Source organism: Triticum aestivum, chromosome 2B (assembly GCF_018294505.1).
Source record: "Triticum aestivum cultivar Chinese Spring chromosome 2B, IWGSC CS RefSeq v2.1, whole genome shotgun sequence".
In the NCBI taxonomy this organism is placed as follows: Eukaryota; Viridiplantae; Streptophyta; class Magnoliopsida; order Poales; family Poaceae; genus Triticum; species Triticum aestivum.
In genome coordinates, this window is record NC_057798.1 from 315,460,792 (window position 1) to 315,478,765 (window position 17,974).

The 17,974-nt window shown below is 49.1% G+C and overlaps 1 protein-coding gene across 1 annotated transcript; it reads left to right on the forward strand.

The window, feature by feature from the left end:
- The first annotated feature begins 7,940 nt into the window (after positions 1-7,940).
- On the forward strand, positions 7,941-11,322 carry LOC123041212 (WAT1-related protein At5g47470). The gene is made up of 8 exons (XM_044463885.1): positions 7,941-8,347; positions 8,901-9,776; positions 9,861-9,926; positions 10,011-10,127; positions 10,199-10,406; positions 10,489-10,650; positions 10,739-10,890; positions 11,123-11,322. Exons 2-8 carry the CDS (start codon positions 9,577-9,579, stop codon positions 11,256-11,258), a joined length of 1,041 nt encoding a protein of 346 aa, XP_044319820.1. The 5' UTR covers positions 7,941-8,347; positions 8,901-9,576; the 3' UTR covers positions 11,259-11,322.
- The last annotated feature ends 6,652 nt before the right edge of the window (positions 11,323-17,974 follow it).

The window sequence follows — 17,974 nt, forward strand, 5'->3', positions numbered from 1 at the left end:
TAAGATAGTAATGATAGTACCACTTACTTGTGGCACTGCCATGTAAATCATATTGGTATAAAACGCATGAAGAAGCGCCATGTTGATGGATCTTTGGACTCACTCGTTTTTGAAAAGTTTGAGACATGCGAGCCATGTCTATTGGTGTATACGCATGAAGAAACTCCATGCAGATGGATCGTTTGGACTCACTTGATTTTGAATCGCTTGAGAAATGCAAATCATACCACATGGGCAAGATGACTGAAAAGCCTTGTTTTCAGTAAAATGGAACAAGATAGCAACTTGTTGGAAGTAACACATTTTGATGTGTGCAGTCCAATGAGTGCTGAGGCATGCAGTGAATATCGTTATGTTCTTACTTCACGGATGATTTAAGTAGATACTGAGTATATTTACTTGATGAAACACAAGTCTGAATTATTGAATGGTTCAAGTAATTTCAGAGTGAAGTTGAAGATCATCGTGACAAGAGGATAAAATGTCTATGATATGATCATAGAGATGAGTATCTGAGTTACAAGCTTTGGCACGCAATTAAGATATTGTGGAAATTGTTTCACAATTAATACCGCCTGGAACACCATAATGTGATGGTGTGTCCGAACATCATATTTGCACCCTATTGGATATAGTGCGTACCATGATGTATCTTATCGAATTACCACTATCGTTCATGGGTTAGGCATTAGAGACTACCGCACTCACTTTAATAGGGCACCACGTAATTCCGTCGAGACGACACCGTTTGAACTATGGTTTGGAGAAACCTAAGTTGTCGTTTCTTAAAAGTTTGGGGCTTCGACGCTTATGTGAAAAAGTTTCAGGTTGATGAGCTCGAACCCAAAGTGGATAAAAGTTCATCTTCATAGGACACCCAAAACAGTTGGGTATACCTCCTATCTCAGATCTGGAAGCAAAAGTAATTGTTTCTAGAAACGGGTCCTTTCTCGAGGAAAAGTTTCTCTCGAAAGAATTGAGTGGGAGGATGGTAGAGACTTGATGAGGTTATTGAACCATCACTTCAACCAGTGAGTAGCAGGGCACAGGAAGTTGTTCATGTGGCACCTACACCAATTGAAGTGGAAGCTGATGATAGTGATCATGATGCTTCGGATCAAGTCACTACCGGACCTCGTAGGTGGACAAGGACGCATACTACTTCAGAGTGGTACGCAATCCTGTCTTAGAGGTCATGTTGCTAGACAACAATGAACCAACGAGCTATGGAGAAGCGATGGTGGGCCCGGATTCCGACGAATGGCTCGAGGCCATAAAATCCGAGAGAGGATCCATGACTTTGGAAGAAATACTTGATGGTCGTAAGGCCGTTGGGTACAGATGGATTTTAAAAGGAAGACAGACAATGATGGTAAGTATCGCCATTAAGAAAGCTCAACTTGTCATTAAGATGTTTTCCAACAAGTTCAAGGAGTTGACTACGATGAGACTTTCTCACTCGTAGCGATGCTAAGAGTCTGTTGGAATTATATTAGCAATTACTGCATGATTTATGAAATCTTGCAGATAGGATGTCAAAACATTGTTTCCTCGATGATATCCTTGAGGAAAGGTTGTATGTGATACAACCAGAAGGTTTTGTCAATCCTGAAGAACGCTAAAGAATATGCAAAGATCCAGCAATCCTTCTAAGGACTGGAATAAGCATCTCGGAGTTGGAATGTATGCTTTGATGAGATGATCAAAGATTTTGGGTTTATACAAAGTTTATGAGAAACTTGTATTTCCAAAGAAGTGAGTGGGAGCACTATAGAATTTCTGATGAGTATATCTTGTTGACATATTGTTGATCAGAAATGATGTAGAATTTTTGGAAAGCATATAGGGTTATTTGAAAAGTGTTTTTCAATAGAAAACCTGGAATAAGCTGCTTGAACATTGAGCATCAAGATCTATGAGGATAGATCAAAAATGCTAAATGGTACTTTCAAATGAGCACATACCTTGACATGATCTTGAAGGTGTTCAAGATGGATCCGTCAAAGAAGGAGTTCTTGCCTAAGTTGTAAGGTATGAAGTTAAGAGTTAAAGCTCGACCACGGCAGAAGAGAGATAAAGGACGAAGGTCGTCCCCTATGCTTCAGACGTAGGCTCTATAGTATGCTATGCTGTGTACCGCACCGGAAGTGTGCCTTGCCATGAGTCAGTCAAGGGGTACAAGAATGATCCAGGAATGGATCATTGGACAGTGGTCAAAATTGTCCTTGGAGTAAATAAAGGACATGTTTCTCGATTATGGAGGTGATAAAGAGTTTGGCGTAAAGGGTTACATCGATGCAAGCTTTAACACATGTCTGAATGACTCTGAGTAGCAAACCGGATACGTATAGTGGAGCAACCATTTGGAATAGCTCCAAGTGGAGTGTGGAAGCAGCATTTACAATATGACATAGAGAATTTCGAAATACATACGGATTTGAATGTTGCAGACCCGTTGACTAAAACCTCTCTCACAAGCAAAACATGATCAAACCCCAAAACTCATTGAGTCTTAATCACATGGTGATGTGAACTAGTTTAGTAACACTAGTAAACTCTTTGGATGTTGGTCACATGGTGATGTGACCTATCAATGTTAATCACATGGCGATGTGAACTAGATTATTGACTCTAGTGCAAGTGGGAGACTGTTGGAAATATGCCCTAGAGGCAATAATAAATTAGTTATTATTATTATATTTCCTTATTCATGATAATCGTTTATTATCCATGCTATAATTGTATTGATAGGAAACTCAGATACATGTGTGGGTACATAGACAACACCATGTCCCTAGTAAGCCTCTAGTTGACTAGCTCGTTGATCAATAGATGGTTACGATTTCCTGACCATGGACATTGGATGTCGTTGATAACGGGATCACATCATTAGGAGAATGATGTGATGGACAAAACCCAATCCTAAGCCTAGCACAAAGATCGTGTAGTTCGTATGCTAGAGCTTTTCTAATGTCAAGTATCATTTCCTTAGACCATGAGATTGTGCAACTCCCGGATACCGTAGGAATGCTTTGGGTGTACCAAACGTCACAACGTAACTGGGTGGCTATAAAGGTGCACTATAGGTATCTCCGAAAGTGTCTGTTGGGTTGGCACGAATCGAGACTGGGATTTGTCACTCCGTGTAAACGGAGAGGTATCTCTGGGCCCACTCGGTAGGAGATCATCATAATGTGCACAATGTGACCAAGGGGTTGATCACGGGATGATGTGTTACGGAACGAGTAAAGAGACTTGCCGGTAACGAGATTGAACAAGGTATCGGTATACCGACGATCGAATCTCGGGCAAGTACAATACCGTTAGACAAAGGGAATTGTATACGGGATTGATTGAGTCCTTGACATCGTGGTTCATCCGATGAGATCATCGTGGAACCTGTGGGAGCCAACATGGGTATCCAGATTCCGCTGTTGGTTATTGGCCGGAGAACGTCTAGGTCATTTCTGCATGGTTCCCGAACCTGTAGGGTCTACACACTTAAGGTTCGATGACGCTAGGGTTATAAAGGAAGTTTGTATGTGGTTACCGAATGTTGTTTGGAGTCCCGGATGAGATCTCGGACATCACGAGGAGTTCCGGAATGGTCCGGAGGTAAAGATTTATATATGGGAAGTCCTATTTTGGCCACCGGAAAATGTTCGGGATTTTTCGGTATTGTATCGGAAAGGTTCTAGAAGGTTCCGGAGTGGTGCCCACCCGCATGGGGGGACCCACATGAACGTGGGTAGTGGGGGCAAGGCCCCACACCCCTGGTCAAGGTGCACCAAGATTCCCCCTTAGAAGGAATAAGATCATATCCCGAAGGGATAAGATCAAGATCCCTAAAAAAGGGGGATAACAATCGGTGGGGAAGGAAATGATGGGATTTATTTCCTCCCACCTTTGCCAACGCCCCAATGGACTTGGAGGGCAAGAAACCAGCCCCCTCCACCCCTATATATAGTGGGGAGGTGCATGGGAGCTTTATAAAAGTTCTGGCGCAGCCCTTCCCCTCTCCCAAGTCCTCCTCCTCTCCCGTGGTGCTTGGCGAAGCCCTGCAGGATTGCCACGCTCCTCCACCACCACCACGCCGTCGTGCTGCTGCTGGACGGAGTCTTCCTCAACCTCTCCCTCTCTCCTTGCTGGATCAAGGCATGGGAGACGTCACCGGGCTGCATGTGTGTTGAACGCGGAGGTGCCGTCCGTTCGGCACTAGGATCTCCGGTGATTTGGATCACGATGAGTACGACTCCTTCAACCCCGTTCACTTGAACGCTTCCGCTTAGCGGTCTACAAGGGTATATAGATGCACTCCCCTCTCTCTCGTTGCTAGTTTCTCCATAGATAGATCTTGGTGACTCGTAGGAAAATTTTGAATTTCTGCTACGTTCCCCAACAAAAACACCCTCCTTTATCTTTTCGAGAATGTCCCACGATTCCTTTGCAATTTCACACTGACGATAGCGAAGAAATTGAGCACGAGAGAGATGGCCACCAGTTTTATCTTTAGCATGAGTGTCCATCTGAATGAGTTTCTTCTCGCGGTCAGTGGGGACCTGGGGCACTTCAACCGTGAATCTAGTATGCACCACGTTCCATGTATCATCATCAATAGCTCGGAGACGGATCTTCATCTTCTCTTTCCAGAAGGGATAGTCCATCCCATCAAAGATGGGAATCTTGAGGTGCGACTTGTAGCTCACTGAAGACATACTTAAACTCTAAGGTGGTTAGACTAAAATGAGCAGAGTCAAGGAGTACCTTGCTCTGATACCAATTGTAGGAACGAAGTATGTCTACCAGAGGGGGGTGAACGGGAGTTTTAAAATTTCTTCGAAAATATCAAAAGTCTCGAAACCTAGCAGTGGAGCGAATGAAAATAATGTACAGTGAGTGAATACAAACTAACGAATGGAATCTAAAAGCATGCATCGAGACAAATCACATGATTGAAAAAATTCAAATGTAAAGAGGAGAAGCAGAGGTAACTAGTGATGCTCGATGGCGACAAGGAATTTGGTAGACCAGTTTGCCCTTCTGCAAGAGGACTACGTCTGGTTGGAGGGGTTGTGATTTAACACGGAATATAAACTCTCTTCGCCCTATTCTCCTTGACAATTGGTTCGTCAACAAATGTTGATCACTCGTGGTAGATACTTGAGGCAATCTTCGAACCTTTACAGACTTCTTCTTCGAGAACCACAATTACTCTTGGTCTCTGAAGAAATTGACACCTAACCGTCTAGAGAGTTTGCAGGTCCGAAGAGTAATAGGCGGAGCGTACTGGACTTAGATTCGAGTGATGCTGAACTACTATCTATTTTTTTAGCTCTTGGGTTTTTCTCTCGGTGAATTTTAAAATCAAATCACTCAGGAGAGGGGGTTGCTCAACACTCTTCTCACAATCAAACGGAGCAGCCACCAAACAACGCCGGTGCGGGGTAGCTATTTATAGCCGCAGCCTTCCCTGGTGGGAAATGACCATTTTGGAGACGTGTTCCAGCCAATGGCCAACCGACACGTTCACAACGATCGCATTTCAAGAGCTACGATAGCATTACTTAAGGACCAAGTAATGCTAACTCCTCGGTCAGAGACAAATCTCTCGCAGCAAAGAAGATCATAGTCTCTTGCTGGCAAGTATTTGCTCAGAACACAAAGAGATTTCTCTCACAACTTTCATAGGACTTGGGTTTAGCATCAAAGAATCAAGGCTTCCAACTCTACACCCCTCTTAGTAGTACGGTGGTCCTGTGACACAATATAGAGGAGAGAAACAACGAAATAAATTCTACGTCTTCACTTCGTCTTTAATCTTCTCGGTCGCAGTCACTTCCTTCAAACAAGCACCGAACCAATTGCTTTGCGTCGGCAATTTTTGAGGGGTCACTCTTGTTATCATAATCTTCGGTGATAACTTTCACTTCCACTCAGGTGATTATCTTTGGCATTTGAATCAAACTCGTCTTGACTCCAAGGACCTGTTACTCTGTGTGCACTAGCAAACACATAAGTCCCATTCTGTGTACGTCAACAAACTCCAAAACATAAGGAGGCAAATTATTGCACCAACATTAGGAACTTGGGGTTGAGCTAGTGGATGGCTATGAGGATTATGATGACTTGGATACTCTGCTTATTTACTAGTTATGCTTTATTGTTGTTCTATTATAGTTACCTCAGCTAGTTACTTAGATAGAATGTATATCTTTGATGGACAGACTTTAGTATTAGAGATGATCATATTTGGGGAATGACTTTAGTATTAGAGATGGTCATATTTGGGGAATCACTTCACTATTAGAGGTGATCATATTTGGGGAATGACTTTAGTATTAGAGATTGACATGATTGGGGTATGACTTTCGTATTAGAAATGATCATATTTTGGGAATGATTTTAGTGATTGATATGAGGATAGATGATTATGATAGTAATTTCATACTGCTTTTACTTCAGTTGTTAATCTTGATAGAGGTTTAAGCCATGTTATTATTGTTAAGAGGTAGACATGTTTGAATGTCATGGAATGTTTGCTTGGGTGGGATATGATTGATTTGCTTGTGAGTACATTCAAAGTACTCAACTGGCCTTTGACGTGGTCAGGGTTAGGATCTGTTTTCCGTTAGGAGTCGGAGTATTTGTGGGCTAGGAGAGTAACCCAAAAAGATCCGTGTGGAGTGGAGCTGTGCTAGGATCGTACTGCCATAGATAGAGTTTCCTCTTCAGATATCTCTGGAGTAGCCACCGAGGACTACTATGTATCACTCCAACCTCAGTGCACTGTTGAGTCTTGGAGCCTTGCATGCTGACATTGTAAAGTCGTGTTGTTCAATAAAGCTCTCTTTTGTTGAATGGTTTGTACCTCTTATTCATGAATTGTAAAAGTACACGCCAAGTTGATTTCCTGGGCTGACATGTGGGGCGGTCCGTTTGAATACAGTGCTATTTTGCTATAATCAAACGGGGTGCCACGATGAATAAAGAAGGGGCATGAGTGTGTAAATGCAACTGAGGGGACTGAAACATTTCTGCCACTTCACCATATGCAGAAAACACTTCACCAATCACCTCCGCGGATACACATTGTTGGACTTGATGGATTGTTACATGAAGAACTTTGCCACAGAGGTAAGGAATCAAATCCAACAAGTGGTGTGCATGAATACCTTCACTCTTAGGCCGAGTTCCTGTTGTAGACCATGTGTCGAACACTTGTTAGCAATATTTGCAGTTCCAGTTCCGCCGCCATCTCCTACTGCCACCAAGATGTGCATGATCTAGTGCAGAATGTCGGAATTTTACCACTATGAACGTGTTCTTGACCGGTCTACTGTTGATCAACGCCACTAGAGAAAAACGCACCTAAGCCGGGATCCCTGACACAGAGGGGGGGGGTTTATAGGAGTTCGAAACTCCAAAAGCATCGAAAGACCAATCACGTCGTCGAGAATTTTAAGACTAATTCAGGCAAGACGTGCTCATGATTCAGAAGGTCCAAAGATTGAGTAAGTGAAGCAATGAACTGAGGAGAATATATTAGCTGAAATACTCGATTATGCAGGGGGTTCAACCTGTATACTATCATGCCTGTTACACGGCTTATACTATATAGCCAGCAACAGGATCTAAAGAGAAAGAAGATAAACAGTGGATGACTAAGGGCCCTCGGATCGCCGCAGATAGACGGTAATGAGTGAAGCCGTAGCTGAGCGAATAAACAGTAAAAGTGTTAGTACTGCTTTGTTTAGAAATCTTCATCAGCATTAAGGATTCTCCTTAAGCCCTTCCCTCAAAAAAAAACTTCCCTAAAAAAAAGGATTCTCCTTAAGCAACAGGTGCCTCGGGTCAGCCTGGACGGCACGAGCGGGCTTTCCGGCCCGCTCGTGGCCCGTTTAGGACCGGCCCGTACGGTCCAGGCCCGACAGGAAAACTAGCCGGTCCGAGCCCAGAAAAGGAGACCGAATTTTTTTCGGTCCGGTCCGGTCTTTATCCGGGCCGACCGAGCGGACCGCAGGCGGCAAGGCCCATCAAGTGTACAGAACTACAGATCTAGCCATCGAGAGGCCCACCCCGAGCCGAGCGACCCCCTCCCCTCGTTCCATTCCGCCCTGGCTCGATTCCTTCTGCGTTCTGCCCCCTCCAGCGCCTCCTCCTCTGTTCCTCTATCCCTAACCCTAACCCAGGCGACGGCGCCGTTGCCCGCGGCTCTCCCTTCACCGACGGCGCCATCTGGTCCGAGTCCGAGCTGGAGGAGCACGTGTACGTCGGGGAGGCAGCAAGGCCAGCACGCCGTCGGTCCGTCCTTCCCTGGTTCCTCACGGAGCGCCACAAAGAGGAAAAGGTAGCCTCCTGAGATCTCTGTTCTTAAGTTTTTCATACTCCCAAGCCCCAATCCCGATTGGTATCTTCCTCTAATCTACGTCACAGAGTAGATGTTGTAGTTTAGTGAGCTGAACAATCTTGCTGGCAAGTCTTTGATTTGGTGAGGAGATAATGGTGAAGGAGAAGGAGGATTATGTGCTGTTTTATTTGTACATAATGGTCAGGAGATAGTTGTGTTTATTTGCACTAGTAGTAGATGATTTGGTCAGGAGATAATGGTGAAGGAGAAGGGGAATGAGAGGGGGATTTTGTGCTGTTTTTTTGTAGATAATGGCAGGAGATAAATTATGTTTATTTGCACTAGTAGTAGATGATTTGGTCAGGAGATAATGGTGAAGGAGAAGGGGAATGAGAGGGGGATTATGTGCTGTTTTTTATAGATAATGGTCAGGAGATAATTATGTTTATTTGCACTAGTACTAGATGATTTTCTATGCTACAAAAAGAAGAAGATGAATTTTTTGCGCTTGATTAATGTACTGACTGCAGATATTATGTGCTGTTTTTTGTAGATAATGGTGAAGGAGAAGGGGAATGAGAAGGGAAAGGGTGCTGTTTTTTGTAGATATTATGTGCTGTTTTTTGGACAGCCTAAACTGTGGCAAAAAAGATCAACATGGCACTCCCAGGATAACCCACGGTCTAAATAGTGGCCAAAAAGCTGAATAGAGCAGCTACAGGGCAGCTACAGTCTAAACAATGACACTACAGGGCAGCTACAGTCTACAAACCACACAGCAGCCTAAACAGTGGTCAGCAGAGCACTCCCAGCCATCGGTCCCATACGGTCCATTCGGGCTGACCGAGCTTTTGCTGCTTCGGTCCGGTCCTATAAAACAGGCTCGCTGGCCACCTCGGTCCGGTCCGGACCGGACCGGCCGCGGCCGGTCCAAAGGCTGGCTCGGTCAAAGCCCGGACCGGACCGGACCGCGTCCACCCTGAGCCTCGGGCCAGATAGGGAGGGAGGCTCTCGCCTCAAAATAGCAAACTGGGAACTGACGGCGAGAGACAGTGCGAGATGTGCGCAGCAGGGAGTGGGCACCCGCTTGCATGCTCCACGAACGCCGAGACAAGGGGAAGGAGGAGAAAAACAACCGCCGGCCGGCAACCAGGCTTGGACGACCGACCGAGCGAGTAGTTAGCTAGCCTAGGTATAGCACTGGCACCCCGGCCGGCAGGCAGCCATACATGGCCGCCACCGTGGCCGCGCGGTGGTGGGAGGACGCGGCGATCTCGGTGGGGATGGTTGCCGTGCAGCTTGCCGGCGCGGCGTACATGGTGGTGCTGACGCCGATCCTGGCGCTGGGCCTGGACCCGCTCTTCCTGGTGACTTTCGGCAGCCTCTCCACGGGGATCCTCACCCTCCCTTTCGCCCTCAACCTCGACAGGTAGGAGGTATCTCGCTCTCGCGTGCATGCATGCGCATTGAACAATTCGTTAGCCCACCTTGCTGCTTTCATCATGTGTGGCAGGAACAAATGGCCATCGGAGCTGAGCAATAGGTTGATCCTTGAGTTGGTGGTGCTGTCTCTGGGAGGGTAAGAAACTAAAGCAAACATATACGGAGTATGTTCATGAACATATATGTATGTATGCTTTATTTATTAATGAATTGCTTACAGGGTGACTGTGTTCCAAGCCCTCATGCTGGATGGCATGAAGAAGACATCCCCCGCCATCGCCTCCGCGATGCTGAACCTGGCCCCGGGATTCATCTTCGTTGTCGCGGGCTGCCTCCGGTATTATATTTGTTGCCGTCTGCTAAATGTTTGGAGGGCAGCGAGTGTGATCTGTAAATAAATAATTGTAGGTTTGAGAGGGTTGATCTCAAGTGCCGGTACACAAGAGCCAAGATAGTGGGGACTCTTCTGTGCCTGGGGGGAGCCATCACCATGAGCATCCTGCAGAGCCCTGCCACTCCACCGGGCCGAAGATCGCCAGACCTAGCAGCCTGGGTCGTCGGTTGCCTGTGCCTCCTGGGTGCGGTGCTCGTGCTCTCGGGCACGATAATCCTGCAGGTTCACTTCCATGCTCACAAATAACTTGATTAACTTACCGTCTTGCGTGTCTTGGCCCTGATGCATGCATGCGCAATTGCAGGCAGCAACCCTGATCCGTTTCCCGGCACCTTTTACCCTCTGCGCCATGACCTCACTCATCGGCGCCTTGCTGACAGGGATGTTCCAGGTGTTTACCACAGGGAGGCTCGGCCCTGGGACGCCCCAGATCAGCACCGGAATAATCCTCTCCCTTGTGTTTGTGGTGCGTGCTTGCCAAAACTTGTGTGAAATGAGCGACCATGCGGCTACTGAGGCTGAGGTTGACGTAGTACATTGTAACAACATAACAGGGTAGTCTGGTGAGCTCCGTGTCCATCATGTACCAGACGTGGGTGCTAGAGAAGAAGGGGCCTGTGCTCGTCTCACTGTTTAGCCCCACGCAGACCGTGGGTTCCGCAATCTTCTCCGCCCTCTTCTTGGGGCGGGTGGTGCAACCAGCAAGGTTCGTACAAGCATACATACATGCATACCCTGAGATAAGAGTTCATGCATGATGAGAGAAAAGTACCTATATACTATTATTGGGAAAGCTAGTCTAAAGAAATGCTTCCTTCAAGTTGCATGTGTTTCCATGGCATAACCCTGAGATAAGATCGAGTACAATTTTCTTGGGTTTTCATGTTTTCCATGGCAAGGAATAGGCTGATATTTTTGGGGGCTTTGCTTTGCTGCAGCATACTAGGGATGGTATTTCTTTTCTCCGGCCTTTATGCAGTTCTGTGGGCAAAGAAGAAAGAAGGCCATGTTCTTCCTCCTGCAGACAGGGTCGTGGCAGACGATATAGAGAAACCACTCTTGCTTCCACGCTAGCTTTTGTTTTAATATCTAGAGACAGGGTTCATACAGCAAAAATCAAAGATCGTATAGTTCTCCTTGTTTGATTTTTGTAAACAAGTAGTACTGTACTATGTTCATACTGACAAGATACTGCAATAGGATCGAGTAGATCAGTAGCATCAGATTGTAGAGCACTGATAGAGGTAAGGTGAAATGAAGAATACCAAGCACTTGCACTGACAACATAATCACATAACACCACCACCACCACCCCCCCCCCCCCCCGCGCGCCGTCTCACGCAGGCGACTCGGGGGCGATTAAGTTTTCCCCCGAGCGCCGCCACCCTCGCCGTCGTCGCCACTGTTGGATAATGAGCAACTGACTTTACTAAGGGCCAAAGGCCATTACATATACATGTGTGGTAAAGTGCATGAAACCCCTTATACAATGGGGATATACCGAAAAGAGACTATACACATCTAACACACCCCCTCAAACTCATGGTTGATCAACAACACTGAGTTTGGAGAGGAAAAAGTCATGCTGCGCTCGAGTCTGTGCCTTCGTGAAGAAGTCAGCCAACTGTAACTCAGAGGGCACATAGTGAAGAGCGAGAGTCTGATCATGCACAGCAGCACGCACAAAGTGGGCATCCACACCGATGTGCTTGGTGAGCTCATGCTTCACCGGGTCACGCACAATACTGATAGCACCGGTACTGTCTGACAGTAGGGGAGTCGGGGTAGTAGCAGACACACCAAAGTCCTCAAGTAATCACTGTAACCAGATCACCTCAGTCGTCAACATAGCCATGGCTCACAACTCAACCTTTGTACTCGAGCGAGAAACTGCAGTCTGTTTCTTTGTCTTCTAGGCAATAAGAGAGCCACCAAGAAAGACACAGTAAGCAAACAGCGAGCGTCGATCAGAGGGATCACTAGCCCAGGTAGCATCAGAGTAGGCCTGGAGCTCAAGAGAGCTGGAGCGGGGAAAGAAAAGGCGCTGAGAGATCGTGCCACGAAGATATCGTAGAACACGGAGGAGGTGATTATAGTGACAGAGGTGGGGGCTGAAACAAACTGACTTAGGATGTGGACAGGATAGGAGATGTCAGGACGCGTAACAGCAAGATAGACAAGGCTGCCAACGAGGTGACGATAGCAAGTGGGATTTGGAAGAGGGTCACCATCAGAGGCACGAAGCTGAATGTTGAGCTTCATAGGAGTCACAACTGTGCGCTCATCACCGAGAGCAGCGCGAGCAAGAAGATCCTGAATATATTTTTCTTGAGAGATGTAGAAGCCATCAGAGGTCGAGGAGATCTCAATCCCAAGAAAATAGCGAAGAGGACCAAGATCAGTCATGAGGAACTGGTCTCGAAGGCGAGCCTTAACAAAGGCAATGTACTCTAAGTCATCACCAGTGATGATCATGCCATCAACATAGAGAAGGAGAAGAGTCCGACCATGAGAAGACGTGTGGACAAACAACGCGGGATCATGATCACTGGGCAAGAAACCAGCGGCAGTCACCACAGAGGCAAATTAAGCGCTCAAATTAAACCAGGCGCGAGGGGCCTGTTTAAGACCATAGAGGGAGCGACGAAGTCTACAGACCATGCCATCGGGAGCATAGTACCCCGGTGGTGACTGCATATAAACCTCCTCAAGTAACTCGCCATTGAGAAAGGCGTTCTGGACATCAAGTTGAGAGATAGACCAATGACGAACAGAAGCCACAGCAAGGAGAGTGCGGACAGTGGTCATGTGGGTCATAGGAGCGAATGTCTCATCATAATCGCGTCCCTGCTCCTGCTGAAAGCTACGGGCCACAAGACGAGCTTTGTAACGCTCAAGAGAACCATCGGAGCGAGTCTTGATCTTGTAGACCCACTTGCAGGTGATGGGACAAACACCGGAAGGGAGGGAAACCAGATCCCATGTGCCAGAGCGCTCAAGGGCAGCAAGCTCTTCGGCCATCGCAAGCTGCCATTCAGGCTGAGTCATGGCAGTCTGATAGGAAGTGGGCTCAGCAATAACAGAGAGACTGTACCGTTCAAGAGAATAGCGATCAAGCGGAGGGCGAGGCCTAGCACGGAGGTTATGAACCGGGGTAGGCGTGAACGGAGGTGCACCAGAGGTGGAAGGCGCGTCAGGCACGTCAGGAGAGGCATCCTCAGTACGAGGGCGATGAGTATAGTGGAGAGGAAACGGTGAGAGAGGGCGACGGACTGGAGATGATGGTGTAGAGGTGGAGGAGGAGGATGGAGAAGATGGTGTCGGTGGTGAATGAGAATGAATGAGAGGTGTAGGAGGAAGAGGTGAAACATGACGCACATAGCAGGGTGTATCGGGAAGGAGAAGAAAAGAAATGTCGTCCACAGAGAAGCTCGAGGAAGATGGACGTGGGTAGTAAGAGCGAGACTCGTCAAAGGTCACATCACGCGAGATGCGCAAGCGACGACCAACAGGGTCGCAACAGCGATAGCCCTTGTGCTCATCACTGTAGCCAAGGAAAACACACTCAACCGACTGAGCAGTCGGTTTGGTGCGCTCGCGCGGGGCAAGAAGGATGTAGCACACACATCCAAACATACGAAGAGCTGAGTAGTCAGGAGAGTGACCAAAGAGACACTCCAAAGGAATACCACCCTGCAGAGCAGTCGATGGCCGAATGCTGATGAGATAGGTGGATGCAGAAACAGTCTCAGCCCAAAAGTGGGGCAGAAGAGAGGCGGCAATCATCAGTGCATGAGCCATCTCAAGCAGGTGACGATGCTTACGTTCGGCAACTCCATTCTGAGCATGAGCACCAAGACAGGAGAACTGGGCAAGGGTACCCTGTTCTGCGAGAAAGCCACGCAACAGCTAGGAGATATACTCTCCAGCGGAGTGAGCACGAAAAGTACGAAGATGTGTGGAAAACTGAATGTGAACCATGGCAGCAAATCATTTGTATATAGAGAGAACCTCACTACGAGATTTCATGAAGTAGAGCCAAGTGTAACGAGAGAAATCATCAATAAACAAAACATAGTAGCGATGAACACCTTTCAAATCAAAGGGAGCTGGACCCCAGACATCAGAATGAACTAAGTCAAAAGGATGCTGGGATACCGACTGACTGGTAGGATAATGTAACTGGGTCTATTTGTCAAGTCTACAACCATTACAAGGTAAAGAAACATCTCCAGATGCAGACCCTAATAGGCCCTGGCGCACTAAGGAAGACAAGCGAGAGCCACAGATGTGACCAAGGCAATGATGCCACTGCTGGAAGGACGCAAACGAAGAGGCAGCAAGAGCATGAGAGCTGACTGAAGTGGTGGCAGCGGAAGGAACACAAAGTCAGTCAACTTCCCAAAGACCCTCGGACTCACGGTGCCGGGGGCCAGCACCAACCAAAACCTTGGTGCGACGATCCTGAATGGAGCAAGAATCTGTATCAAGAATGACCCGACAACCAGAATCAGTAAGTTGTGCAACAGAAAAAAGATTCATGGTAAGGCGAGGAACATGTGAAACACTAGGAACAAAAAAAGATGGAGTGGAAAGAATACCACGACTAGCAACAGGAAGAGATGTGCCATCGGTAGTAAGAACATTAATAGGAGAATCAAGAGGGCGAAGGGAAGACAACGCTAAAGAATCAGAGGACATATGAAAGGAAGTCTCAGAGTCCAGAACCCATGAAGATGTACCTGACGGTGTAGGTGCCGACAGTGATGAAGTGGTGGAAGCAGTCACAGCAGCAGCAAAACCTGTCGGTGAAGAACCAGAGGAAGCCAGAAGGCGTATAAGCCGAACAATGTCCTGGTCAGTGAGTGACGGAGTCGAGGAAGATCCAGTTGTCCCACTGGGAGAGGAGCGCCTCTGGTCTCGCTTCTTCTCACGGCAATCAGACTCTGGATGACCTGGCCGAGAGCAGTAGCCACTGAAGGTGTCACGGCGTGACCGGCCCTTCTCAGCATAAGGAGAGCGACCCACCCCTCCTGAAGGTGTACGTAGGAGCGGTGGAGTAGTGAGCCGAGCAGACGACAGTGGAGCCCGAGCAGCCAACACAGACGGAACCGCTAGCAACCCTGTAGAGTGAAGGCTGGTCTCCTCAGCATGAAGCTCGGCAAGCACCTCTGAGAGAGGAACACGACCACGAACAAGCAAGTGAGCACGGCGAGGCTCAAACTCAGAGCGGAGACGAGATAAGAACTCATGAACCCTCTGAAACTCCAAGTTAGACCACGTAGTCTGACAGCAATGGCAAGTTCCACAAACAACTGTCCATAGTGAGTCAAGCTGACGCCAGATGGCAGAGCACTGTGAATAGAACTCATCCACAGACAAGTCACCCTGCTGAAGAGCATGCTCCTGACGCACCATAGAGAGGTATAGAGCATCTCCAGAGGGCTGATAGCGCTGACAAAGATAGGACCACATCGCTGCAACAGTGCCGAGGCCCATGAACTCCGAAGCAAACTGAGGGAGGACACTCGCCGTGAGAACAGCAGCAGCTCGAGCATCATCATTGCACCACTGAGTGTAAGCAGACAGATCATCCCGGTAGACAGAAAGAGCATCAGAATAGGCAGATACCTGCTGATCATAGGCGTCAACTGCAGCATCATCAAGAGCCTTGGTTGCATCCCTATCAGCCTGAGAAGCATCAGCAGCAAGCAGCGGCGGGACTGACGGGATAGGAGCTACCGGAGCAACAAGGCAGGGCGGACAGGGTACCTCGCCAGAGAGAACGCCCCACAACAGAAGACCGCGCATATGGATACGCATGAAGCCCGCAAACTCAGCATAGTTGGTGCCATCAAAGATCACTGAGCACCGGGGGACAGCTACATAGCCCGAAGAAGACATGAGAAAGTCTCTCTGTTGTTTCTGCTTTTTTTGGTCAACGGGAACGGGAAATCCCGATCGGGATCAGGCGGGATCGAGGGGATCGAGCACCCGCTCGCTGGATCAAGCGCCCGCTCGTGGGAAGGCCCCACACGCTCGCTGGAGTGAGCGCTCGCTCGTGGGAGGATCGATCCAAGAGGGATCGAGAGCCCGCAGCTCCCACAGCGGCCGGACGAGCAGCACCAGGCGGCCAGTGCCCGCAGCAGCCAGGCGAGGGGTCTGGGCGAGGCTGGCTGGACAGGGCTGGGGCGGCCGGGCGAGATGCCGCGGAGCAACGACCAAGCAGGTCAGCGGCTGGACGGGAGCAGCGGGCGAACGAAACAGCGGCCGAACGGAGCGGCTGTCCGACGCAATGGCCGGGAGAGACGGCGTCCTGCTGGAGGAGCAGTAGAGCCGGGATGAAGAGGCAGCAGCCGAACGGCTGGAGAGGCAGCGGCTGGACGGCCGGAGACAAGCAGGCTAGGAACGAGGCGCACAGAGTTACATCATGCAGGGGCAAGAAGCTAACCTAGCATCTGATACCATGTTGGATAATGAGCAGGTGACTTTACTGAGGGCCAAAGGCCATTACATATACATGTGTGGTGAAGTGCATGAAACCCCTTATACAATGGGGATATACCGAAAAGAGAATATACACATCTAACAGCCACCTCCTCCTCCGTCCATCCCCGCGTTGGCCCCCTCCCTACTCGCCCGCTTCATCCTCGGTGGCGCGGGGCTGCGTGGAGATCACCGTCGCTAGATCTTGTCCAGGTGGCCTCCCCGCGGGCTGGGGCCTTGCCTCCTGCCACCGGCCGGCCGGCTGGGGGGCAGGCCAGGCCATTGCTGGTTGCTTCCCCGTCCGGTGGGTCGCTTCCTCTGCTTGAAGCGACCCGATCTGGATCATGGCGTTGGGGTGCTTGGAGGGGTCTGGCCTGGGGTGGGGCCGCGGAGTGGTGCTCGTTGTGGTGGCTGGAGGGGCCGGCTTCGTTCGAGCTGCTCGTCTCTTCGGAGATGGGTGAGCATGGCTCTCTGGATTTGGGGCGGCGGCCCTTCCGGCGAGACTCCATTGGATTGGCGGTGGGGTAGGCGTGGTGTTGGTGGCCTGGCCATGCGAATGGCGGGCTTCCGGTGGAATGGGGCTTCGGCGCGCAACCCTGGTGGCTGGCGGCGCTAGATCTGCCTGCTGCTCTTCTTCCCATGTTCAGTGTGCTCCCTACCCTCCGGATTGGTGCCGCGTTGGCGTGCTAGTTGGCCTTCGTCCGGGCTGCGATGGGAGCTGGTGGTGGGGATCCAGACCGGGAGAAATCCCTGGTTGGCTTTGGCCAGCCACGACGACGCCGCCGCCCGAGGGTGTCGTAGTTCTTCATGGAGACGTCGGTCATGTCTGCTCCACCTCTTCCTTTCCCAGAGCCTTCCGGGAGAAAACCCTAACCGCGGTGGGTGGCGGCGGCGCTCTGCATCGTTTCCTTCTTGAAGGCGCCGTCTTGGGAGCTCTGCGGTGGTGGGCACTGTTGGGTTTGTTGGCGGCTGCAGCTAGTGTGCTCTACTTCGTCCAAGCATCTGTTTTTCCTCCGATGTGGCCTCGCCGTATGCAGCGTGGCCTCTGCTTGCTCTCGGAGTGCCAAGACGGCGCATCAGGTGTGCGCAAACCCTCTTTAAGTGATACTTCGGTGGCATTCATCCATCATTTCAGTCTTCCAAGGTTGCGGCGCCTTGCGATCAAGGCAAGGAAGTTGTGGCCTCCTCCAAAGACGGATTTGGATGAAGGGTTTGCGTTGGGGTCCTTAGTGTTTGGTGATGGCACGCCATGTCGATGCTTGCTCATTTCTACTCCAGTGTCGGCATGCTATGCTACTTGTTAT